At 31.3% G+C, this 27,941-nt stretch overlaps 2 protein-coding genes across 2 annotated transcripts in view; both read left to right on the forward strand.

The window, feature by feature from the left end:
* Window positions 1-2,933: 2,933 nt before the first annotated feature.
* LOC109113365 (chordin-like) lies at window positions 2,934-20,106 on the forward strand. The gene is given in 21 exon segments (XM_042740016.1): window positions 2,934-3,135; window positions 5,227-5,330; window positions 6,148-6,274; window positions 6,571-6,702; window positions 8,160-8,261; window positions 8,342-8,430; window positions 9,259-9,400; window positions 9,486-9,620; window positions 9,815-9,903; window positions 10,006-10,153; window positions 12,337-12,443; window positions 12,524-12,818; window positions 14,540-14,817; window positions 15,157-15,270; window positions 15,983-16,180; window positions 16,278-16,371; window positions 17,188-17,244; window positions 17,346-17,449; window positions 17,565-17,822; window positions 19,155-19,248; window positions 19,338-20,106. Coding segments are annotated over 21 exon segments (2,862 nt in total). The 5' UTR covers window positions 2,934-3,005; the 3' UTR covers window positions 19,403-20,106.
* Window positions 20,107-25,411: 5,305 nt separating this feature from the next.
* Window positions 25,412-27,941, forward strand: part of clcn2c (chloride channel 2c) — an 18,395-nt gene continuing 15,865 nt past the window's right edge. The window contains exons 1-2 of the mRNA XM_042740090.1: window positions 25,412-25,567; window positions 27,282-27,378. Of these exons, the coding sequence (XP_042596024.1) occupies window positions 25,535-25,567; window positions 27,282-27,378 (130 nt within the window). The 5' untranslated portion in view covers window positions 25,412-25,534. The remainder of the gene's footprint in view (window positions 25,568-27,281; window positions 27,379-27,941) is intronic.

A 27,941-nucleotide genomic window follows, 5' to 3' on the forward strand; every position in this document is an offset into this window, starting at 1 on the left:
TCATTCCGAAAATTTTTACGCAAATCCAACGCGCGCGCATAGAAATACGTGCCTCGCAAAGACAATAATCTGTTTGCACACATCTCTGGGTTCGTGTAGCTCTATTTATCTCTAATCTCACAAGAGAAAATCTTTCGGCCTTGTGTTCCCTGCTGGCGTTTATTGCGCGTCTTTCTCATGTAGAGCGTCTTCTAAAGCCGCGTTTAACATCTGCATGGCGGGAAGGCCGCGGGGAACCGCGAGGTTTCCGGATCACTGATATATGACATGCTTTATTATTTTGTTATTTTATTATTCCGTTAGCCTATTCGCCATCATTTAGAGCCTTTCAAATCCAGCGGAGGGGAAATGACCCCATAACCACATACAGAGAGGGGGGTCTTCAACAAACCAGCGTGATTTACAGTACAGATTATTGATATTAATTATTATCATTATTATTAGGATTGTCTCTGAAGTTAAAGGGAAAGTGTTAATATTTAAATCCGATTGACGTCACCCTGCTAACAAGGAACGTTCTGGCAAAGTTATTAGCAAACATTCTTCCAGTAGCGTTAATAAAGCGTTATCTGGTCTTTAATAATGTTAAAAAAAATATTAGCACAAAAACATCATTTGTGGAACGTTTTGTTTCAGAAACGTTTCAGTTGGACGTTTTTTTAATGTTACTATAACGTTCAGAGAACATTCAAATGTAACGCTAGCAAAATGATAAAATGTAACGTTCCGTAATGTGCGAAAAACCAAAAACAAACATTTTCAAAACATTCTAAAAAAATCTATGTTTTGAATGTTCAGAGACCATTCAAAAATAACGTTTTCATAACTTAAAGGGAACTTTAGCAAAACATTCTTAGAATAAAAACATTACTTACACATATTTCATGCAACTTTTCTGGGAATTGTTTAAAATCTAAAAAAAATTACTTACGACAAAATGTTCAGAGGACATTTAAAAGTAACATTGAAATCATAAAATGGAATGTTTCTTTAATGTTCAAATAACCAAAAAAAAAAAAAAAAACAATTTAAACACTTGATGTTGGGAGAACATTCACAAATAATATTTTAGCAACCTAATGACAACATTTATGTCAGCTGGGAAAGTTTTACCTTTAACTAAAAAGGAAAAGACACATAAAACAACAATGATATGAAAGGAAATCAACTGACAAATAAAAGCATTGATCTTTTCTCGAGATGAAAGTCATAAATGCACTTTGTATTTTTTTAAGTGCTTGTTTTTAACTTCAGACATCAAAGATGAAACCAGCAAACTTGAATGAGTTTAGTCTCATCAAAACCCCATACAAGTGTTTGTCCCCATTAAAGCATTCATTTCCAACTTTTTTTGGCTTTTCTGAAGACTTGGTGAGTGAAATATAATTGCTTTTGGTCCCTCATTGTTCTTCTCAAAGAAAGGCCCTGGTTCTTTTCAGTGTGCATTCAGTGAGTTACTTGTGTAGGAAGTCTTGAGGAATAAAGGACTCCCCAGTCAGCCTTTGATTTAAGCAGGGGGCTGATGGATGTTGAAGCACATTAAAATGTGAATCATGGAGCAGCGAGGCCCAAACCAGAGGCCTAGAGACACAACAACAATCCAGCTCTCCAGCGCTTACAGATGCACTCAACGCTGGTCTCTGAAAATGTGTAAAAATACAATTAAAATCTACACTTTTCAAAATAAAGAGTGTTCAGATGTTCTTTGGTTCAGCAGTATGTGGTTCTTGAGTTGCTGTACGGTTATTTGGAGGCTAAAAAGTTTAAATGTTTCATTATAGGCCATTCAGAATTATGTTTTTCCTTGTGAGCTCTTTTGAAGCACCTTTTTAAATGATCAAAACTTCTTTGTGGATCTTAAATGTTTTATAGTTTATCAAACTAATTTGGGTTCTAATATTTTTATGAGATTGCCTGTTTGATGCATCCATCTTTAACATCTAAAGTAGGAATTACAGAATTTATAATAATAATAAAAAATATATAAAATCATCCAATTAAATATTTTACAATAAATTTATATTAATATGTTTTATTTTAAATTGTTTTTAATTTTTAATTATTTAAATTTATGTTGTTCCCCAACAGTATGCTTGTGGTGATTATTTATTTTAAAAAAGGACAAAAAAGCTATTGTTGTTATTCTTGTTATAAGATATTCTTTTTATAAAAGGCCAATTATTTTAATTGATTTTGTTCCCCAACAGGCTTGTGGTGAATATTTACTTGGAAAAAAGGGCAAAAAAGTTAAAAAATAAATAAATAAATAAATTAAATAAAACGTTTTGCAAACATTGTACTCTTGTTATAAAAGGCAAATTAAATATATATATATATTATTTGAATTTTTTTTTTCCCAACAGGCTTGTGGTGAATATTTACTTAAAAAGGGGTAAAAATTAAAACAAAAATAAAATATAATAATAATAATAATAATAATAATAATAATAATAATAATAAAATGTACTGCAAACATTGTATTCTTGTAATAAAAAACGAATTAAATTTGAATCTTTTTTTATTTGTACTTATTTTAATTGATTTTGTTTCCCAACAGGCTTGCGATGAATATTTTCTTGGAAAAAAAGGGCAAAAAAGTAACAAATAAAATAAAATGTATTGCAAACATTGTACTCTCGTTATAAAAAGCAAATAAAATACAATTAAATAAACATTAAAACTTGGTTAAATACAAAAGCATTAGTCCACAACTAAACAGCTATTTATCATTATCATCATTACTGATAATATCTATGACTCCATAATGATATTTTCATGGATTTTCAAGACGGAAAATAAACGATTGACTGGACGAACGGAACAAAAGGCCAGCCAGAGAGTAAAAGTGACTGAGATCGTTCATAAGTGTTGATGGATGTGTATTAAACGCTCCGCCCCTCCTCACAAACACCGGATAAAACCGGGAGCCGCGCCGACACGACTCTGTATAAGACCCCGTGCGCAGGAGAGTTAGATCAGAAGTTTATTTCTGTGGTTTCTGAGGGATGGAGGCGCCGCGAGTGCTGTGGATTCTGTTCTGCGCCTGCATCGCACCGACTCTGGGCTCGAGACTCAAGACCCCCGCGTTACCCATCCAGCCAGAGACAGAACCCTTGATATCCAAAGGCTTGTCCGGTAAGAGATTCAACCGACAGCATTTTAACCTCCAAAGAGCGATATAACTCAACTGAAGAACCTATCCAGAACCGTTTCTGACTTGCTACTGTATATGAAACTTTGGAAGCTTAAGTGTGTTTTGATGTTTCATTATTAGTTCTTCAACACTTTTAAAGCACCAGATGCAATGAAACCCGATTGGATTCCAATAAGAACCTCTATTTTTGATTCTAGATATGAAGGCAAACTCTTGTTTTGATCAGAATAAGCAGGTTTTGTTTAAAAGCCTCCACAAATAACTTCATTTTCTAATCTTAGACAACCATCAAAGCATCTGCTTTAATGCTTTAATGCTTCATTATTGGTTCTTCACCTCTTTAAAGCACCAGATGCAACAAAACCCGATTGGATTCCAATAAGAACATTTATTTATTTATTTATTTTTAAATATGAAGGAAAACCTTTATTTTTGGTTCTAATGAATGCATATGAAGGGGAAAACTCTTCTTTTGATAAGAGTAAACTGTTTTTTTTTTTCTTTTTTGCATTTAGAACCAAAAGCCTCCACAAATAGCTTCATTTTCTAACTTTTTATATGCAACTAATCAATGCATCTGGTGTTTTAAAGAACATATATACCAAAACAGTGATCTGAAGAGAGATGTTTTGGATAGAACCAACTAATACAACAGTATTTTAATCTCAGAAGAGTAATATATAGTAACAGGTGAGTTGCTGTGGAGGCTAAGTACGTTATTGATGTTTCATTATTGGATCTTAAACTCTTTGAAGCATCAGATGCAACTGATTCAAATTAGAACCTTTTTTTAATGAGTGCATATGATGAAAGTCTTCTTTTGATAAGAATAATGTAGCAATTACAACCAAAAAAACCTCCACAAATAACTTCATTCTATATAGTTCTTTAGAAAACCACCAACGCATCTGGTGTATCTGAAGAGCTTTAATAATTCATAACACAATACAACAGCATTTTAACTTTCAAAGAGCAATACACAGTAATTCAGTGGAAGAATACTATAAATGGTCCTTATTAACAGCCTTCTTTGGAAGTCAGATGCAATAAAACCCAACAGGATTCCAATCAGAACCTTTATTTTATTGTTCTAATGAGTGCATATGAAGGAAAACTCTTCTTTTGATCATAATTAGGTTGCATTTAAGTTCTTTCGAAAATCATCAATGCATCTGGTGTTTTAAGACACCAAAACAGTTCTGAAGAACTTTAATCATCTGTTAATAGAGATGTTTTGGACAGAACCAACATAATATAGCCGTATTTTGATCTCTAAAGAAGAATATAGCTGTAAAGGTTCTTTTCAAGACCGTTTTTGGCTGTAAAGAGTTCATGATTTGCTATACTGTCCTTTGGAGGCTAATTAAGTTTTGATGACCCATCATTGGTTCTTCAGCTCCTTAAAGCACCAGATGCTATTTTAAAGAACGATATCGTATAACAAGCAATAAAACCATTTGGATTCCAATCAGAGCCTTTATTTCTGAGTGTATATGCTGAAAAACTGGTGTTTTGTTGGTCTGGTTGTTTTGATTTAAATTGAAGTAGCTAAAAACCTCAAAAAATAACTTACTTCTCTAGATCTTTAGAAAACCACCGATGCATCAGATGTTTTAGACAACATAAGAGTCTCCTGAGAACCAGATAAACACTGTGACTTGCCACAGAGACTTTGATGCACAGTCGAAGGCATTTATTATGATTTACTTCCGTTTATGACAGTTTACGTGCGTGTCTTAGAAAGTGTTTAGCTTAACAATAAATTGTTTAATAGTCTCGCTTTATAAAGGGAGGACGTGAACTGCAACTGATGATCACTGACCTCATTCCAGATGCAATAAACGGCAAATATACTCGAATCTCTCATTCTCTCTTCAAAACAAAGCCGAGGAGATGTTTTGGTTAACAGCGCTGAACATGATTTGGTTAGGAGGGAAGAAATCACATTCTCTGCTCGTTTTAGATGGTGTTCTTGAAGGTTTGAAGCTGATTTGTACACATTCCCCATCCTCGGGCTCTCAGTAAACGTCTGGAGGTCTCCTCATGCTGCTCTTGTTTATTGTCTCAATCAGGTTGCTCCTTCGGTGGCCGCTTTTATTCGCTGGAAGACACGTGGCATCCAGATCTCGGAGAGCCGTTTGGTGTGATGCATTGCGTTATGTGTCACTGCGAGCCGGTAACACGTCAAACACACTCTGCATTTCATAACATTTCAACATTGAGAGTGTGGTGTTATATGTTTGCATGTGTTGTAGACCAAAAAATAGTATGTATTTTGTTTTTGTTTAAACATGCAAAATATATGTTTAAATAATAAAACATTTCAAATTATATTTTATTTTTTTATTTTTTTAAACAATCTATTTAAAAATATATATTTTGGTATTTTTTTTTTATAAAATTAAATAATTTTAGATCAATTTAATATTTTAATATATCTTTTATATATTTTGAAAATTTTATTTTTTTGTCACATGGGATGCAACATTAATTTTAAATTGTATATTATTTTAAAAAAAATTTTACTATTATTGTTTAAATATTACTTTTATTTTTTTTTATTTTGATATGCATCACTAATTTTAAATTGTATATTATTTTTAAATATATTTTTTTGAATATAATGTTTAAACATTTTATACAATTTGATTATTTTATATTTTAATATATTTTTGTATATTCTGAATAAAAAAGATTTGTGCCATATGGGATGCAACATTAAAAATTTTATTTAATTTTTTTTAAATATTATTATTTATTTGATAAAATATGATTTTGAAACTTTATATAAACGTAATATTTAAAAAAAAAATTGTATGTTTTTATTTATTTATTTATTTTGCCATACAGAATACAACATTGACACTTGTAGAACTAAACTGAATCAACACTGATTTAAACTGAGCTGAATAATCACTCTGTTGTCTTCTGTAGAGCTGCTTAAAGCTGAATCAAATTCATTAACATTTTCCTGCTTATTATTACGTCTCCAGCAGAGGAGCCGGCGAGGGAAGGTGTTTGGGAAGGTGAGCTGCAGGAATATGAAACAGGACTGTCCCGATCCGTCCTGTGACGATCCGGTCTTGCTTCCAGGACACTGCTGCAAAACATGCCCAAAAGGTAATACACATGAAGTGTGTTTCTGCAAATGGTGAACAAATGGAAACACAGTCCGGCGTTTTTGGAATGCCGTCACACTGTTATACGGGAAAGAGTGTGAGGGAATGACGGAAGGTTTTGGTCAGCGCTGTTTCTCGCAGACAAGCGGAATGATAAATGGCAGCGAGTGTGGATAGATGGTCTGCTTCGGTGTAATTGCACTCATGTTTATGGATGCCGGTCCGTGTAGAACATTGGCTCTATTGTACCTTCTACGACTTTTCTGACATCATGCATCTTGGTTTCCATGGTTACAGGCAACTCGGGGAGAAAGGAGGCGGAGTCTCTGTTTGAGTTCTTCCAGGAGAAAGATGACGACCTGCAAAAGTCCTACAACGACAGATCCTACATCAGCTCTGAGGAGAACAGCAACCGAGACAGCGCCGCCGGTGAGACTCCCTCACAATGCATTCAAAATCCCCATCACTGAAGAATTGTTATCTTAGAAAACAGTCATACTTAATATTTTTAAACTGAAACCATACAGCAGCAACTTCTCATTAATGAGTGAAAGTGATTTTTTTTTTTTTTGCATTTACCCTTTTTTATTAATTAATAAATTGAGAAATGTCAAATTCCACATAAACCACACTGAACAAACTATGATGCCAACCTTATATATATTTTTGTCAATATTGGTGAGAAATTTGATATGAATATATCATTGTATGAAATTTATACAAACACATAACCTGAGAATTATCGTTGTTAACCCAGTTGGAATGAATGGAATGAACTTATATCTCACGAGTGTTCAAAAACAATCCAAATTTATTAAATCTACATATTTATTTCTAGCAAAACAACATAATTATAACTCTGAATCATTTCCAAACAAAATGAATCTATTTAACTTGCATAAACATTTACTTTCGGGTGGAAAAAGTAATTCTTCATGCTGCAGTAGTTTGTCAGTTGACATATTTATTCATGTTTATCAACAAATTTCAGTCCCAAAAGTGTGTGAGATATGAAGAAAAGGCCAAATATATATTTTCAAAAGTTTTGACACTAATATAGCTTCATAGACAATTTCAAAGTTTTGAATGTTACCACGCTATAACTGCATTTACCCCTTTTTTATTAATTAAAAAGCTGAGAAATTTAAAAGTATTCATGAACCACACTGAACAAATTATGATGCAGAATTTATATATATATTTTTGTCAATATTGATGAGAAATTTTATTTGAATATATCATTGTATGAAATTTACACAATCATATGATCTGAGAATTACAGATGTTAACCCAATTGTAATAAATGTATAATCAAAAAAAAGAGAGAGAAATTAAAATATTATAATATAATGTATATGTAATTATAATTCATGGTTGTTAAAAAACAGTCCAAATTCATGAAATCTACATATTTTATCTAACAAAACAACATAAACAAAAAAAATTATTTATTTTACCTGCATAAATCTTTACTTTCAGATAAAAAAGTGATGTATTTTTTATGCTGCAGGTTCAATTGATGTACATATTCATGTTTATCAACAAAATTCAGTCCCAAAAGTGTGTGAGATATGAAGACACTAATATAACTTCATAGATATTTTTACAAAAATATTTTTGACACCAAATGGTGCTCCATACATACATGGGTCAAAAATGACCCGAGCACGAAATGTTTATTTAAATGGTTATATCTCTTAAAAAATAATTATAAAAAATCTGAAAAAAATTAATGATGTGTATTTTGAGGGTCTTTAAGCATATGCAAACTTTCAGCTGCTTGCTAAAAACTATGCATTGTTTACAAATTTCTATGCATTTCTTCCGAATAATTTATTAGGGTTAAATCATTGTCAGTATGATTAACCTGATTTATTGTTGAACAGATTTTGTGGCTGTACTCACGGGCGTAATGGACTCCAGCGGCGTCGCTCGGGCCAGATTCACTCTCACTCGGACCAGCCTGACCTTCTCCATCACATTCCAGAGGTAACACTCACACCAGAGCAGATGTGAGGTGGTTCATAATAATCTTTTGTTAATTTTTTTCAACATGTGTTTTTTTTTTGGGTTGAACGGCCGAGGCTGCTTACTTTCCTTGATTGCGATGGAAACACGGCGTTTGAGTTCAGAGTCCCGCAGGCAGATACAGACATGGTGATTATTATCGTTAATTAAAACCAGAAAAAAAAAAAAATAATTTGTTACTAAATGTTAACTGAAAATAAATAAATAAATTAATTAATAAAATACAAAAACCTTAATAAAAATATAATATAAAGTTAAATATAAATAAGAAAATAAGAAAATTAAGAAAAAGAATATTAAAAAAATAGTAATTTAAAGTTAGTAAAAATATAATAAAATAAAACAAAGGTTAATAAAAATGATTAACATAAAAAACTACTAAGGAATAACAAAAACAAAATATAACTAAAATTTAAATTATAATAAAAATATTAAAATATGTTTAATGTTTAGATCTTTGGAGTTTGGAAGAATAAAATAAAATACAAAAAAAACTTAATATAAATATAATATAAAGTTAAATATAAATAAAATAAGAAATAATAAAAGTATGTATAATAAAAAAACTAATTAAAGTTAATAAAAAATAAATAAAAAAAACTACTAAGAAACAACAAAAACAAAATTTAACTAAAATGAAAATGGAAAATATTTTAAAAAGTGTTTAATGTTTAGATCTGTGGAGTTGGGAAGGATAAAATAAAATACAAAAAAAAAACTTAATATAAATACGATATAAAGTTAAATATAAATAAAAAATGTATATATAAAATTAAGAAAAATAATAATAAAAATAAAAAAGTAATTAAAGTTAATTAAAATAAAATAAAACATTAATGAAAAGTTATTAAACTGTAAAAAAAAAAAAAAAAAAAAAAAAAAACTACAAAGAAACAACAAAACTGTAACTAAAATTAAAATAAAAACTGAAAATATTAAAATGTGTTCAATGTTTAGATCTGTGGAGTTTGGAAGAACCTTCCGAAGTCTCACCTGTGGCAGCTGGAGGCGGAGCAGTTGCGTGTTTCCATGACAACCACTGACAACAAGAAGGAGGAGATACAGGGCAAAGTCATCAAACACAGAGCGCTGTTCGCAGGTGTGTGTCGAACCTTACATTCGATTCCTTTCATAGCTTGACGTGTTTAGATGTTTAGGCTCATTTCCTGCGGTTTGTCTGACAGAAACCTTCAGTGCGATCCTGACGTCTGACGGGGTGCATTCTGGGATGGGAGGAATCGCCATGTTGACGCTCAGTGACACGGAAAACAATCTGCATTTCATCCTGATCCTGCAGGGACTCGTTCCTCATGGGAGCTGTAAGGACAAAGAAATTTTTTTTTTGAATTTATTTATTTAAAATTTAATTATATATATATATATATATATATATCTATATATATATATATAATATATATCATATATCTATATAATGATATTTAAAAAAAAAAAAAAAATCCTTAAAAAAATATATAATTTAATAAAAATATTTCAATTTTTTTTTTTAATTTAGTTTTAGTCTCTGCAAAGGTGCCGGTCCGAGTCAAACTGCTGTACCGGCAGCATCTGCTGAGAGAAATACGAGCAAACATCTCTGCAGACGTGAGTTAAAACACACATGTATACATGCATTTACTGATCGAAATGAATATCAGTGAAACAGAATAATGTAAGGAACGCATGTTTTCTGATGTGTGTCTGTAGGACTCTGACTTCGCTGAAGTCCTGGCCGATCTGAACAGTCGTGAACTCTTTTGGTTGTCCCGTGGCCAGCTGCAGATCTCGGTGGAAACAGAAGGTCAAAACCCTCGTCAGATCTCCGGATACATTTCTGGCAAGAGATCATGTGACAGTAAGTGCAGCCAATCGTCAACAATCACCTCATAAATCACCCGTTAATACATAAAGCAGCGTGAAGAGACATGAAAGGCTTTGGACAGTTTTCTTTCCTGTGCTGACAAATTTTTATTAATAAATACAATTTTATTAATTTAAAGATAAATAAAATATTTCATGGTAATATAAAATTTCTAAAAATGAAAAACAAATTTATTAAAAGTTATATTAAAATGTATTAATATTTATTTATTTGTTATAATACTATATATACTGTTAAATAAGACAAAATAATGAGTAATTAAAAAAAAACAGGTATAAATCAAACCATTTGTACATAATTCAGTTTAAAGAGCCTTGAAATGCTTTTCTTTCCTGTGCTGACAAATGTATTATTTATTTATTTGTTTCTAATTTATAATTTATAATATTGTATTAAATGAACTTGTTAATTTTTTTTTATTTGTATCTGATTTCAATTATATATATATAATTTAAGAATACCAAAATGCACACTCACACACTCACTCACTCACTCACTCACTCACACTCACACACACACACACACAAACACACACACACACACACACACACACACACACACACACACACACACACACACTCACCACACACACACACACTCACACACTCACACACTCACACACACACACTCACTCACACACACACACACTCACACACACACACACACACACACACACACTCACAGACTCACTTACTCACTCACACACACACACACACACACACACACACTCACACACTGTTCTGGCACTGCTTCTGCTGTCTGATTCCAGCTGCACCGTTAACAGCTTGACGTTATGTGTGAAGAATTCAAACCTAAACGATCCTGCGCTGCTCTCGCTCTCTGTTTACTCCTCGGCTGTCCTTTCTCTTCTTCTACATCGAAACGGTCTCTATTTACCTGCACGTCGGCTGCTTTCCCTCGTCTCCTGGGATGACGTCACTCCAGCCGTGACCTTTGACCCCGCATGAGTTCATGTGGGTTTGATTGTGTTTCTCTGGCTGCGGTGCGACAGCGATTGTTTGAGTCCCTCTGGACCTCTTTAGTTTAGTCAAGTTTTCCCTGTTTCTCTCACCCATTCTGTCACATGCAGAAATACAAGTTATTGAAAGAGGTTTTTGGTCACAAATACCCTGATAAAAGTTATTTGAAAAGGTCACATTATCATTGTTTAGCATTTTATTACTTTATAAATAGGTTCAAATGTAATGCAAGACAAGGTTTTATGTTTTTCAACTATATTTCTAACTACAAAAACTACAAGTAACTACAAAAAACAAAAACATTCACATCAAACAGCCTAATTTTAAAACAAAAACTGTAAATTCAAGGAATTTTACATTTAAATTAACATATGTTAGTCAAAATTTCATGCACCATCTTTTTAACTACAAAAAACTACAATAAAAAAAAAATAAAAACTTTTTTTGCATCAAACTGCATCAGGGGAATTTACATTTAATTGAACATATAATTATTATTATTATATTTTTCACCAGCTTTTTTTGTTACTGAACCTTTAAGACTTTTTGGCATCTGATCTATTTGACTATATTTACATTGTTGGTTTTATCTAAAAAAGATTATGTAAATGATGTATGTCTCTTTCAGCTCTCCAAAGTGTGATTATGTAGTTCTCTTAACCATCTTTCTAACTACAAAAACTACAAGTAAAAATAATAATAATAATAAAATTCAAGCTATTTCTTATTCCTGGGAAATTATGTAAATTCAGGGAGATTTACTTCTAAGTTAATGTATAATGTTAGTCACTATTAGTTTGTTGTAAATGTTGTTTTTCACGCTCTTTCTAACTACAAAAACAGTTTTTGCTACTGTACTTTTAAGACTTTGCTATATTTACATCAAACAGTTTTATTTCAATACATTTTCGGAAAAATTATGTAAATAAAAGCATATATATATATATATATATATATATAATATTATATATATATATATATATATATATATATATATATATATATATTTCCTTTTATTTACATATACCAAAATAATAAAAATTAAGTTTTCAACCCTCTTTCTAAGTTTTTTGTTACAGTACATTGAAGACTTTTTTGCTGTCTGATCTATTTGACTATATTTGATCAATTTGACTTGTTTGAAAATTGATCATGTAACGTTTATTGTTTTTTCAGTTCTTCAAAGCGTGATGTCCAGTGGTTCTGCTCTGACTCCTGGGAAAACCGGCGGCGTGGGGTCGGCCGTCTTCACTCTCCATCACAACGGCTCGCTCGACTACCAGGTAACAGCACCGTTCTATTCCCTCATTTCTCGATGGCTGCGTCAGGTCCGTGGACTGAGCGCTCTGATGTTCTCGAGCAGGTTCTGGTGGCGGGTTTGAGCAGCGCGGTGGTCGGTGTGACGATCGAGATGAAGCCGCGGCGGCGCAGTAAACGCAGCGTGCTGTACGACATCACGGCGGACTTCGCTGCGGCGCAGGAGGAACGCGGCGGCGGGCGAGCGCTGGGAAGCTGTGGACGCGTCGAGGCCAGACACATTCACATGCTGCTGCAGAACGAACTGTTCATTAACATCGCCACGGCCGAGCAGCAGGAGAGCGAACTGCGCGGACAGATACAAATGCTGCCGTACAACGGACTGGACGCGCGCCGAAACGGTGAGAAAGACAGCGTTTACATTAAACACAATTAAATAAAATCAATTCGTTGGGGAAAAAAAAGTCATATAAATTTATTTATAATAATATTTAAATATAAAAATTATAACTAATAAAACTAAATTAACTAATTTATATGAATATATATTAATATATATATATTTATAATATACAAATTATATATATATCAGGGCTTGAAATTAATTAACTTTTTTACTTGGTAGAGGTGTTTTTACAAAATTAATTTGGTTGGGATGGTGATCAAAAATTTAGGAGCACCCACTGAATATTAAGGAGCATCACAACTTCCAACTGAGAGGAAGATCTGGCAATATCCAGAGGGTTAAAAGCTTCAACAATTGAACCCGATCCTGAATTCTTTGTCACAGACTTGGCCCAGTGTTTCTTGTTAGTGATGCGTCGATCTTTCATGGCCATTTCTGATTGCTGCTGTTTTAGAAGCGAGTAAGCTGATTCTGATTCTGCCAATTTTTTTAATATTTATTTTCTTTGTTTTGTTTTAAGCAAGAAACAAGAAAAAAAAAATATATATATATATATATATATATATATATATATATATATATATGAGTACATGAACAAGATGTTTATTTGATCTATTACAGTCTGTATCTGTAGCCATTTAAAATTAGAGACAACCACAGCATTTTAATCCTGATCAACACAAAGATGCTGCAGACATGAGCAGTTTCAGATGTAAATTAGAATGCATTATTTCAAAATCTAAAGCAAAAACAGAATAGTCTGACTTTAGCTTTGTGAATTTATATTACATAACATCTGCATGAAACAAAAACAGCGGACGGGCCGAATGTAGATGCAGCAGGAGGTGCTTATGGAATATCATTATAAATAAATATATAAAGGATCAATAGTTAATGATCAATAGATAATGATGTATGTGGGCCAAAGACATTAAGATTTCCTCATCAAAAGAAAATTTACAAAAGTGATTTCATGTCCATAGAAAGCACATTAAATGAAAGTAAAGTGTCTTCTTCTAAGGTTTCAAATATGGTTTTGAAGAATAAAATTTAATAAAAATTTAAAATAACTAAATTTAAAATAAACAAAATGTAATAAAATTTGGTTGAAATAATGTTACATTGTCATTTAGAGTAACACAATATTTATGTAAACATTCAAACAACATGCTTATTCTGATGTGTACATATTAAAATAAATAAAAGGGAGCATATTAAATTTGATTGTGTTTAAAATGAGTAAAAAATTCTTACTGACAAATGGGCAAAACCTAGGATAGTGGCAAATTTTAGTGCAAAAAAAAAAAGTAAAATTACAAAATTAGTATTTGGGGTGAAAGTAAAAGTCTTTTAATTTCATAAATTGATTTTTTTTTGTAAATATGCCTGAAAAGATTTTTACATTGAATGACATTTTAGTTCAAATCAGGGAAAAGTGAGTGATTATTTAAGTTTTTTGTTTAGTTTTTTTTGATAAGAAAATTGAAATTAAATTTGAAATTATATTAAAAAGAATAACATAAATTTAAAACAACAACAACAGCAGTATTACACTTATTGTTTTTATGCTTAAACCCTTTTTAGTGATTTATATATAATATATATGTAATTTTTTTTGTGATTTTAAAATATTTTTTGGGATGTAAAATTTAAATATTGGTTGCAAAAGTTAAGTTCTGATAATTTGATTATTTGATTTGATTAGTAATTAACAAGCCATTTTTAATTAAAACCCACTGTTTTTCGTCCGCTGTACATCCGTTGATCTTGCGGTTCATTTTGTGTGTCATTTTGTGTGTACGGCTGCGGCGGGTCACGCCTGGGTCTCGGTGGACGAACAGTGTCATCTGCATTACGAGATCGTCGTCAATGGCCTCAGTAAGAGCGAAGACACCTCCGTCAGCGCACACCTGCACGGATTGGCTGAGATCGGCGAGATGGACGACTCGTCCACCAATCACAAGAGACTTCTGACTGGCTTCTACGGTCAACAGGTAAACAAATCAAGAGACACAAAGTTAAACATAATTTGGCATCATTTACACCCGGCGATAATGTAAACTGCGTGATTGCAGCACAACAAAAGCATGTTTTCTCTGGCTGCTCCGGCGAAATCGTGCCAGAAACGAACAAATATGATTCTGCTGTTATTTATTAAAATACTTTAAAGGATTTGTTTATAAAACAAAGCTGGTGTTTTTCCAAATGAGCTGAAACTGGTATTGCATTCGGTATTTGTAGGTTAGATGCATTTAATTCTGGTTAAACATTGAGAGTTAATCTCGTCCAAATTGCACAAATTTACACAAACTGTCTCTCTGTGTCTCTTCCAGGCTCAGGGTGTGCTGAAAGATATTAGTGTTGGGTTATTGAGGCACTTGGACGAAGGCACAGCTTATATTCAGGTCAGCACCAAAATGAATCCAAGAGGAGAAATACGAGGACGGGTGAGTACAAAAATATTCAGTGTTATAAAGATTTTCAACAGAAATTTTGTTTTCTACCTTTGCTGCTGAACCTTTAAGACTTCCCCATCTGATCTTATATGTTTGCATAAAACTTTTATTATAGAATTCAAAAAAAAATATTATACATAAATATATTTAACTTTATTTTTTTATATTTATAATTTTTTTATTTATTTTTCATTTTATATTTTTTATGTATTATTTATCACCTTATTTTAATACTATTTTTTTGTTTTTTTAATATATTTTTTGCCTACTTTTATAATGTACAATGCTTTCAGAAAATTGTATGTAAACACATTCATGCTAACAGAGTACTTTAAATTTAAATCTGATTTAAATATAAATAATATTATGTAAAAACTTTGTATTTAATTGATATCTTAATTTTATATTTGCAAAACAAATTATTTTCTAATTGTAAAAAATATATAAATATATATTTAACATTGTTGTTACTATTTAGAATTTTCTAAATATTTTAATTTTTAATTTTATATTTTTCATATATTATTTAACACCTTATTTTAATACTAGCCTTTTAGTTTTATTTGTATATTTTTTGTCTACTTGTATATTGTATAATGCTTTTAAAAAATTGTACGTAAACACAATCATGCTAACAGAGTACTTTAAATGCAAAGTAATATATGTTGAACCTTTGTGTTTAATGCATATCTTGGTTTTCCAGATTCACGTTCCCAACAGCTGTGAGTTGGGTTCCCGAGGTGAAGTGGTCGAGGAGGCAGAGTTTGACGATCTTGTATTTGTCCGTGACCCGGCCGAGCTGAGGAAAGACCCACACACGTGCTTCTTTGAGGGAGAACATCATGCACATGGGTCGCAGTGGACACCGCAGTACAACACCTGCTTTACCTGCATCTGCCAGGTAACACACACACATACACACACTGGTAGCTTTGATTTACATATCATTTCTGTGACTGTGGTTAATTTTTGCATACAATCTGTTTGAATCCTTGCAGAAGAAGACAGTGATCTGTGATCCTGTGATCTGTCCTGCGCTCTCGTGTCCTCATACCATCCAGCCTGAAGACCAGTGCTGTCCCATCTGTGACGGTGAGTAATGAGTCAAATTAATATAATTGTTTAATATTTGTGGCCTTGCAGCACAAAAGCAGTCATCAGTAGCACAGGTATATTTGTGCATAATAGACAACAATACATTGTATGGGTCAAAATTATCCATTTTTCTTTTATGCCAGAAATCATTAGGATATTAAGTAAAAATCATGTTCCATGAAGATATTTTGTAAAAATATTCCTACCGTAAATATATCAAAATTAATATGCATTGCTAAGAACTTCATTTGGACAACATTAAAGGCGATTTTCTCAATATTTAGATTTTTTTGCACCCTCAGATTCCAGAGTTTCAAAAAATTGTATCTCTGACAAATATCGTCTGATCCTAAAAAAACATTAATCAATGGAAAGATTATTTATTCAGCTTTCAGATGATTCATAAATCTCAGTTTCACAAAATTGACCCTTATGACTGGTTTTGTGGTCACATTTTGATGTCTACAGCTTTTATTTAAAAGTAGCACATTTATGTGTTGAAATATTTTGTTTTTAGACATAAAAAAATTTAATCAGGTTTTAATTTAATAAGATTTTATATAATGAAAAACTGAAAAAGAGATACATATAAAAATGCATTTTCTTGCAATATCTTATGCAATTTTGCTTCTCAAGTAAACTTATTTTGTTTTCGAGGATGTTTTACTGGAAAACAAGACAAAGATCAAGATTTGATTTGCAGTGTAAAGATTGTTAGCTTGAACTATAATAAAATGCAGTAGTATAAAAATACATATTTAATGTTTCCTTTAAAATTTGTATTTTAACATTGTACTTGATTTCTGTCAAAAGAAAAGAAAGAATCCAAACAGACGACTGCAGTAGAAAAAGTTGAGGAAGATCCAGAAGGTGAGTTTACATTACATTACAAGAATTTACATAAAATTTAACATCACAAGTATTATTTTAAATGTGCAGCTGTATATTAAGATGTTTATTTGTTCTTCCAGGCTGTTATTTTGAAGGTGATCAGAAAATGCACGCACCTGGCACAACATGGCATCCGTTTGTCCCGCCATTCGGTTACATCAAGTGTGCAGTGTGTACCTGCAAGGTAATTTAACAAACATTATAATACACAACAAAATTATGGTTTAACCATACAAAATACCAAATTTTTACACAGACATGAATATTAATAGTTAACCATGTTGTTTTGTCCATCTCAGGGCTCCACAGGTGAAGTGCACTGCGAGAAAGTGACGTGCCCGCCTCTCACCTGCAGCCAACCAATCAGACGCAACCCTTCAGACTGCTGTAAGGAGTGTCCTGCTGAAGACACACCCCCTCTAGAGGATGATGAAATGATGCAGGCGGATGGAACGCGCCACTGCAAATTTGGCAAAAACTACTACCAGAATAGCGAACACTGGCACCCGAGAGTCCCTCTGGTGGGAGAAATGAAGTGCATTACCTGCTGGTGTGATGTGAGTTTCTGTTTGCTTTATTTAAAATTTATTTTAAGAGCATTTTGAGAGTTTAAAACAAGACGCCACAGATAAATAGGGTAACAGATTTCACCATACTTCCCTAGTTTATTGATTACATTAAGAAGTGCAAACATTTTGCAAACAAATGAGGTATTACTTTAATTTAATAATCTAAACAGTAGATAAAGCCAGGTTAAAAATGATTGTTTGAATTTGTTGACATAGTAGAGTTAAAGGTTTTTACAGAGGGGATTTTGGATCTCTCTTCTCTTTTTATCACTCCATAAATCAGAAAATACTGACAACAGCCAGGAAAAAAATCAAATAAAAAATCACCATGTTTTTAGGAACAAAATGTTGTATAAATCAGTGTGAATGATATATGAACAAACCCCTCTATAAAAACCTTCAGAATATAGATAGGAATATAATTCTAAGTTTTGGTGTATGTAAGTGCTGCTGAAGTGGAGAAACAAACTCACCGCCTTTAGAAATATGCATTTTCGCCATGTTTTCAGAAATAAAATGTTGTATAAATTAGTGTGAATAATATATGAACAAACCCCTCAGTAAAAACCTTCAGAATATATATAGGAATAAAACTCTAAGTTTTGGTGCTTGTAAGTGTTGCTGAAGTGAAGAAACAAACTCACCGCCTTTAAAAATATGCATTTTCGCCATGTTTTCAGAAATAAAATGTTGTATAAATTAGTGTGAATAATATATGAACAAACCCCTCAGTAAAAACCTTCAGAATATATATAGGAATAAAACTCTAAGTTTTGGTGCTTGTAAGTGCTGCTGAAGTGAAGAAACAAACTCACCGCCTTTAAAAATATGCATTTTCGCCATGTTTTTAGGAATAAAACATTCTGTAAATCTGAGTGAATGATATATGAACAAACCCCTCTATAAAAACCTTCAGAATATATATAGGAATAAAACTCTAAGTTTTGGTGCATGTACTGTAAGTGCTGCTGAAGTGAAGAAACAAACTCACCGCCTCTAAAAATATGCATTTTCGCCATGTTTTTAGGAATAAAACATTCTGTAAATCTGTGTGAATGATATATGAACAAACCCCTCTATAAAAACCTTCAGAATATAGATAGGAATAAAATTCAAAATTTTGGTATATGTAAGTGCTGCTGAAGTGGAGAAACAAACTTTTTAAAGATCTATTGATAAAAATAAACACCTAAAAGTGTAATTTGTATGTTTTCTGTCCATTAGTCTGAAACAGCACTTTATGACCAATGCATAAAAATACAATAATTTTGCCTGCTGTAATTATTAGCATTATTAACTCAATTTATCTTGTCATTACAGCATGGCGTCACAAAGTGCCAGAAAAAACAGTGCCCGTTGTTGAGTTGCAGTAACCCCATTCGCAGAGAAGGAAAATGCTGTCCTGAATGCATGGGTAAGTTCTGGTGCTAAACACAGTTTTTTTTTTTTTTTTATTAAATCCTGCACAATCTACTCATTATACTTTATGTCTTTGTTTTACAGAGGACTTAATGGAAAAAGAAGAAATGGCGAAAAAGGTGGAGAAAAAGAAAAATTGGAGACACTGATACCTTCTTCCTCAACGTTCATCATCATCCTCCTGCCTTGAGATCAGGTCGTCTCAAACGCACAACGGGACACCTGCGGATTGCAAAAACAATCGATGCATGAAACAGAGGAGAGGTCCAGAATACAAAGGGATCGAGAACCGTTTGAGAGAAAGATGCTCTGAAGATGAAAGATATCAAGACAAAACCAGATAATGCATAAAAGGAGAATGAATTTTACCTGCTGCAAATGTTTGAATTTCCCATAGACTGATTCTCACATGGGATTGTATTTATTATTTTTGTTTGCATATTTGACTTGGTGCAAAATATACAAGAGTCATACATCATCACACCTGTAACAATCACATGTTTGTATCACAGTAAAAATAACAAAAACACACACACACGCACATGCCGTCATTACAATCCTTAATATTTACACTCAAATCCCAGCCAATCAGCAGGACTGTTGTGATGCATCTGATTGGAGATTTGCCCTGTGGGTGGGGCTTGGTTTTGGAGGTGGGGTTTAAAACACTCATCAACATAAACCTGCTCATTTTTGTTGCACCTGATGTTGTCGGTCTGTTTGCTGGTATATCATATTTTATTGCTATTTTCTTTTAGTATTTTGATGGATATTATGAATATTGTTTGTATTTGCATATTTATTAATTATGATGAATAAACAATAAAGTTTTAAAATTTATGTTGTCATAAAAGAAGCATGTTGTCGTATTCACTTTTGTAAATTTCTTTTGATGAGGACATCTTAATGTCTTTGACCAATTTAGTTACGAAAACGTAGAATGCTATTTAAAGCTTACAAAAATGTTTCTTGTAGCATTCTACTAAACTCTACTAACAGAAAATATAACATTATTTGAACATTTAGTTTTAATATTCTAAGAACCTTAAAATGTTTTCTTAACGTGATTCGAATGTTATTTAAAGGTAACAAAAACCATTTATTAGAACATTCATCAAGGACTAACATCATAAGGACATTTTGAGAATTATTTTTTTTTATGTTAGTGTACTGTATGTTGTGAGAATGTTTACTGTTAGCTGGTCCTAAATCTTTAATAGGGTTTTTCCATTGACCAGCAGGACTGTTGTGATACAACAAACATTTATAATATGTTTTTTTCCATTATGATAATCTTCAAAAATGAATACATCTTTTATTCACTTTAAAGCCCGAAATGCAGTCAGCAAAAGTAAAATCTAAATTTAGACTATTAACGAACTACACTATCAGTGCACCACTGTTGTGCTTCCCAAAACTCTTTTTTTTTTTTTTAATTCCCCGAATGTTTGAGTTAAATTCATTTGCAAACGCGTGATTATAATGCAACAAGGCTGTGAAAGCAACTAGTGAGTAGATGATGGCGTTCGGTTTGATGACGTTTATGGTCCGACAACTTCTCTAGTCCCATTTAGCCACAATTTAATATAAGTAAAACTTTTAAAAAAACCACATGTGCGTATTACTCATATATTTACTGTCACAAAGTAAAGCAGGAACACATCTTGAGCTTTTGTAGAGGAGTGATTCTATAATTGCAAGTACATTTGGTGTCCGAAGTGTTTGGTGTTTTCTGCTTTTTTCAAATGGTTATATTTTTAATTATTTTAATACTGTGTTACTCATTGTTATGAATTTCAAGATGTTACAGTCCATAACAATATTTATTTTGCAAAGTGTCTTAAATAGCTGAAAATCATGATTTCTTGTTGTCCGAATTTTTTTCCATCATGTATCATTGTGTATCAATATATTTTATTGTACTTTTCTTTTGGTAATATTTAATTCATTTTATTTATAAAAGCCCTAAAGAGTCATTTACCTAATTCTACAACATTATTATTATTTTTATTAACATTAATAAAAATTAAAATAAAAATTTAAAAAAATCTTACGTCAACTCTGTTACTGTACCATACTTTAGTGGAATTATCTCCCACAACTATGTAAGATACAGGATATGATGCCACTTTCCCTCACTGTTAGATCTGAAGCACTGAAAAGTCTATGTGCTCTCGCTAAGAAAATATTTTAATCTGAAAAGTTCTTTTAAAAGTTTTAAAAGTTCAAGTTATTTTATGAAGTGTCAAATCTGTTACCACAATATCAAAAGGAACACAGATTTTTTTCATTAATCACACTTTGTGTCATTTAAAAGTCTTTTAATCATGATTTCAGTAGTGGCATGTGCTCTTAGCATTTATGCTAGCAAGTGGAGTTTTGGTCAAAAAATTAAGAAAATTGTCAATTCTGTTACCGTCAAACTCTTTTACCAAGTTAAAGTAACAATGCGGTAACAGAATTGACAGTCCACCGGGCAATTTTGTCAATTCTGTTACTTAAAGGGTCAACTCTGTTTATGAACTATTTTCACAAAAAAATAAATAAATAAATAAATAAATAAAATAAATTTTTTGTTTAAAATAAAAAAAAAATTATTTGTTTAATTTCTGATTAATTTTATTGTTTTATTTTCATTTCTTTTTTTTTTAACTGGATATTGTACATAATAAATTTTCAGATGAAAAATAGTGGACGGTTCTGTGAAGACATTTATTTGCAATTTTCAAGGTATGCATAGGTGAAATATTATCTCAGTTTCAAGTGATGGAATGTAAGGACTGTTTGTCAAGTGAAACAAGAAGGATTTTTCCTGTTATGATTTATTGTTATTTCTACACATTGGCTAATTTGTCCATAACAGAGTTGACAAACAAAACCATAAAGACATTTGTTTTTCCATTAAAAGTACTGAATTATTAAAGTTAAATATGTTTTCAATAAGATACTGGGGAAAAAAAACTGTTAGTGAAAAGTTTTTTTTCTTAACTTTCTGCAATGCCAATTGTATCTCCAATTATAGAATCACCCAGAGGCGTTTAACCAAAAACCAGATTGGATCAGTTTTCTCAAACTTGCTCTGACTCATTCCAGTTGTCTGAGTTAATTTTTGCGTCTTCTGTGTCAAACAGAGAAAATCTCGAGGGAACATGAAAGAAGCTGGACGCTTATTTTCCACCAGTCTCTGAATAAAAGCAGCTAATCAATTTTTACAGAAGACTTTTAAACCTTCCCTCAGTGTTTTTCCATTCGCTGTTCCCGTCTGTTGTTCATCTACAAAATAACACTAAAACCATTGGGCCAACAGACTTTACAGTCAGTTATGTTCACTGATATTTTAGTTTTATGCATCCCATGGTTTATTTATAAAACATGCATGCATGCATTTGATCTTTGCTCAGAGCTTAGCACTTCTATGCAACTGAGTTTCTCCTATGACTTTACTATTGTCCTTTTGCATTATTGACACACTACTTTCCTATTTAATACTGTAAAGCTGCTTTGACACAATCTGCATTGTTAAAAAAACTATATAAACAAAGGTGACATGACTTGTTTTGATTATCAGGAGTGTTCTGGAAGTGCCATCTTGTGTTCGAACGGGTAACACCTGTGCAAGAAACACAGAAAAAGAGATGACGTTAAAGTCAAGTCTGGGAATGCACATCCATAAAATGCTAAAAACATTTCTGGCACGTGCATAGCATAAATATGCACCGTTATTACATAGCATTTGGTCTAAACACCACCTGATGTCTCATACTATGAGCAAATTCTTATAAAAGTAAATGTTTTTTGGTGCATTTGGTGCATTTACAGTTTCAACACTGAATATGGATTATGGAATATTTCAGTTCATGGAAATGGACAGATTTGACACTTCTAGTAAAATGTGAAATGTTATGATACTACAAAAATGGAAAGAAAGCAAGGCGACTTGAAATCCGAGAGCAAATGCATTTCTGGCCTATGCATCGCATTAATATAAATCATAAAATCTAGTCTATTTCTTGTATAGATTACATAAAAAAGCTGATTAGTTTAACACTTGTGTCCTTCAGTATGTTAAAAAAGCATTATTTCTTAACGTTTTGCCCACTTTAGCTTGTTATTTATTATATCCTGATGTATTCTGAATATAGTTTTGGACAGTGGTTAGTAGAGACTTGAGGATGTCTAGTTGCAATATGCTCAAGCACTGATCTTTGATGAATCATTTGTTTGAACCAATACATTTAAACATCTTTGTATCAAACAAGAAGGTCTATAATAAATACAATGGAATACGGTCCTGTTAATCTCAATGCCAGTTGCTTCAAAACACTCCAGAAAAAATGGAAACGTACCGCTAAAACAGCTGTGATTGTTTTGTTCTTTTCTTTCTTTTGCACTTCTCATGAGTTTGTGTCCCTGGAAAACAGCTGAAGTGGGTGTTGTTATAATAACAACATGAGCTAAATGTATACCCAAAGAAATAACAGTGATATTGCAGCATTCTTCCAGGATTACTGTGAAAGAAACCTGGAAATGTTTCTGTTTTTACAAAAACATCACACCAGCAATCCATTCTTTGAAATAATACATCAATAAATAAGTCATCACAAGCAGCTTTATATAATCACCATGACTCATGGCTAACTTTACTTGTGCTTTGCAATTAAGTAATCCAGATAATTTGTCTAGTTTAGATCAGGATTTCTCAAAATGGGGTTCAAGAGTTGATGAAAAGTCACTTTGGATAAAAGCTAAATGCAGAAATAAAAAAAACTAAATTACAAAAATGTAAAACTAAAACAAATTTACAATATTTTTTATTTTAAAGTATATATATATATTATTTTAGAAAATATTTTAGAATTTTGTTTTTACAATAAATCATGTTAAATACAAACAAAAATATAAAATATATATATATTTTTTTTATATATATTTTGTTTATCTGAATGTTTCATTAATTTTTTTATTATTTTATTATTTTTTATTATATATTGATAAATTTAATAAATTAATATATGTTTTTAAAAAAATATACTAATACTTAAGAGTTCTAAAATATTTGATTTATCTGCATGTCATAAAAAAAACATTTTTATTTCATTTTATAATAAATCAAATTAAATACAAACAACTAATAAAAATATTTAAAATATATATTTTAACAATAATATTTTACTAAAACATACTAATACTAAAAAATAATTTAAATGTTTGTTTATCTGCATATAACATGAACATTGATTATATTTAAAAATTTTCATAAATCAAGTTAAATACAAACAATAAAAAATAAATATATTTAAAAATATATTTTACTAGAAATATACTAATACTAAAAATGTAAAAAAAAAAATGTAAAAAAAATGTATTTGCTTATCTGCATGTCATGCACACATCAACTGACATCAGAGAACCGTGAACATGCACATAAGTGGTTAAATAATTGAAATATTGTACACTGTTTGCTTTCTAAATATATCTTGCCTCATAAGCATTCATCATTTTATTTTGGGGATCTCTTCGTCTGGACCTGAGGAACTGTACTTTTCACTCCTACAGACTGTTGACCATCAAAACAACTCCCAATTTGAGCTAAAACCGGTACATAAATAAAAGTCTGTGCATGTGTTTACCTGTAAACAGTGATTTGTAAAAACAGAAGGATCTGAGCGATAATGAAGTGTTCATGCACTTGATGTGTCACAGTCATGAACTCCTTTGTGCATTTATAATTTAATTGCAAAATTTGATTCAGTTCATTTCAGATTTGACTGTTCTGGCACTGTCTAAACGGAAAAATAATATTAATTTGATTGATTCACTCATTCATTAACCTAAAAGTTACTTTAGTAGCAAGTAAACTTGAATGGCTAGTTTTCAGTTCATTATTTAAGCTCTTTTCTATTTAAAGTTCACCACAGACATTCATGACATTCATGAATGATTCATCCACTGAATAGACAGTTTGCTTCTACATAAATATAGCCAATCATAATATTAAAAATGAACTGTTTTCGTGACTGATCATTTCTGAGTACTCAAGTACTCAGGTACTCGTGTTCATCTCTAGCGCGCAGTGGGTGGAGATTCTTGCAGTAATTCCCACCTCATGTTTAGCTGAACACAAACTTCTTCCACATATAAAAACTCACAAACGCTGTCACGCGACTGATCGACGCACCGGCTACGGCACATCCACGCTCGCCGCGTGTGTTTGTGATGTGTGTGTAGCGACCAACAATCAGTCCAATCAAGTGTGTGTGTGTTTCTGTGTGATCGTAATCATGGCTGTGGATGGTACGGATGAGAATAATTTGGTAAGTGTTTCTCTATTTTTCTATTTTTGCATTTTCCCTGCTGGTAAACGCTGGAATTACATCTGATTGGTGGTTTGGGAGAATGCAAGTGTCACTGAGAGATGAATAGAAATGATAGCTTTTTCCATGCATTATATAGAGAGCAGGGTAATTATAATTATCAAGAAGTAAAACTAAAACCATTAAAATATTTTTGTTACTTGAAATGAAATAAATACTACATAAGATAATAAATAAATAAATAAAAACTTTAATTCGGCTCATTTTCCGCTAGTTTAACTTGTACTAAAATAACTAACATTGAACATAAAAATCCATATTTAAAGATAATAATAATAATAAAAAAAAATACAAAACACTAAAACTAAATTTTTTTTGTTACTTGAAATTAAATAAATACTACATAAGATAATAATAAATAAATTTAAAAAAATATATATTTTAATTCGGCTCATTTTCAGTTAGTTTAATGTGTACTAAAATAACTAAAACTGAAAAAAAGCCATATTTAAAGATAATAATAATAAAAATGGAAAAAAAAAATACAAAACACTAAAACTATTTTTTTTTGTTACTTGAATTTAAATAAATACTACATAAGATAAATACTAAAATAACTAAAATTGATCATAAAAGGCCATATTCAAAGATAATTATAATGATAACAATTAAATAAAAACACTAAAACAAACAAACTACATAAGATCTTACTACATAAGATAAAAACTTAAATAAAAGAAAGCCTAAATTAATTTGAATTTGGCTCATTTTCAGTTAGTTTAACTTGTACATATTTAAAGATAATTATAAAATAACAATGAAAACAACACTAAAACAAAAGATTACTCAAATTATAGCAGAAAATAAAATAAAAATGCTTGTAAGAACTAAAGGAACTGAATAAAGTATCAAATTTAAAATGAAAATATAAAAAAATATATATTATAACTAGTCGTTACTGTATGAATTGTACTTAGCGAGTGATTTTCGTTTATGTGCGTATTAAAAACTATCGATTCACTTTTTCGCAGCTTATTCTGCCATAAGTAAGTTAATATCGAACGCGTACTTTTTTTTTATTTTCTAATTCTTTCTTAGGTTTTGTTTTAACATGTCAGTAACTTTAAACAGTTCCCGCGACATTAGCGACATCGCAAAATATCGTCATAGATCGCGCATTTAATAATATCAACTGAATGCATTGATAAGACTAATTCGATATAAAACAACAATAACACGTGAAAAACTTACTTTAATCTCCTGACTGACTTTTGCAAAAGGCGTGCAATGCGGGCTAGCGTCACACAGGCACGTGCGTAACATGATGTAACGTAACACAACGTAACATAATGTAACGCAACAATTCTGGAAATTTCTGAAACGGGTTTAATAAAAAGTAAAAAAGAAGCTGTGCTTCAAAGAGTTTTTAGGTTGGTGAGTTCATCAGTTAGGCCTATAGAATGAGAACAAATTTCAGCACATAAGTGAATCTGACAAAACATCCAGAGTTTTAGTGAAGAATACCACAGCTAACATTGTTATTATGTTAACACAGTAGTAAAACTGTTGTAATTTAGTGTGAGCCAGAGTTTAAACTAAAAAATACTAAACAAAACGACAAATTATTATGGTGTTACTGCAGTAACGACTATGTGGTCACACATGGTTGGTATAGTTAAATAGTTTTGAATGACTATCTGTGTCTTTACTGTAGGAACAAGGTATTTACACAAAAGATGCAGCCCGTCTTGGAAAGAATGGACGCCGCCGAAGATCTTTATCAGATCTCAGTTCATCTCAGAAGTGTGGAGGTCAGTAAATCCATAACAACAGGCCCGCAACGTTATAGCAACGTTTCTACAACACTCACACAATGTTTCAGCACTCAAGCTGAATCTCACTGAATCTCACTTCAGTACTTTACCTTTTAGCCCAGTTAAGTCTCATGTGTAAAGTTTAAATAAGAACTGTTGTCAGCAATGCTTTAAATCAAACTTGACCTAATTGACCTTTATAAAGTAATGTTTTTTTAAACCTGAATAAATTCATTAAAATAATAAATAAATTAAAATATATTAATTAAAATACATTATTAAAATTAAAAATTATTAATGTTATATTTTATTTTAGTTTAGTCTCATGTGTAAAGTTTAAATACAAACTGTTTTCAGCAACACTTTAAATTTGATTTGACCTTTATAAAGTAGTTTATTTAAACCTGAATTAATTAATTAAAATAATAAATTAAATAAAATATACTCATTAAAATAGATTATTAAAATTAAAAATTATTATATTTTTATTTTAGTTCAGTCTCATGTGTAACGTTTAAATACAAACTGTTTTCAGCAACACTTTATAATTATAATTTTAT

This window comes from Cyprinus carpio, chromosome B15, assembly GCF_018340385.1.
Source record: "Cyprinus carpio isolate SPL01 chromosome B15, ASM1834038v1, whole genome shotgun sequence".
Taxonomy (NCBI): domain Eukaryota; kingdom Metazoa; phylum Chordata; class Actinopteri; order Cypriniformes; family Cyprinidae; genus Cyprinus; species Cyprinus carpio.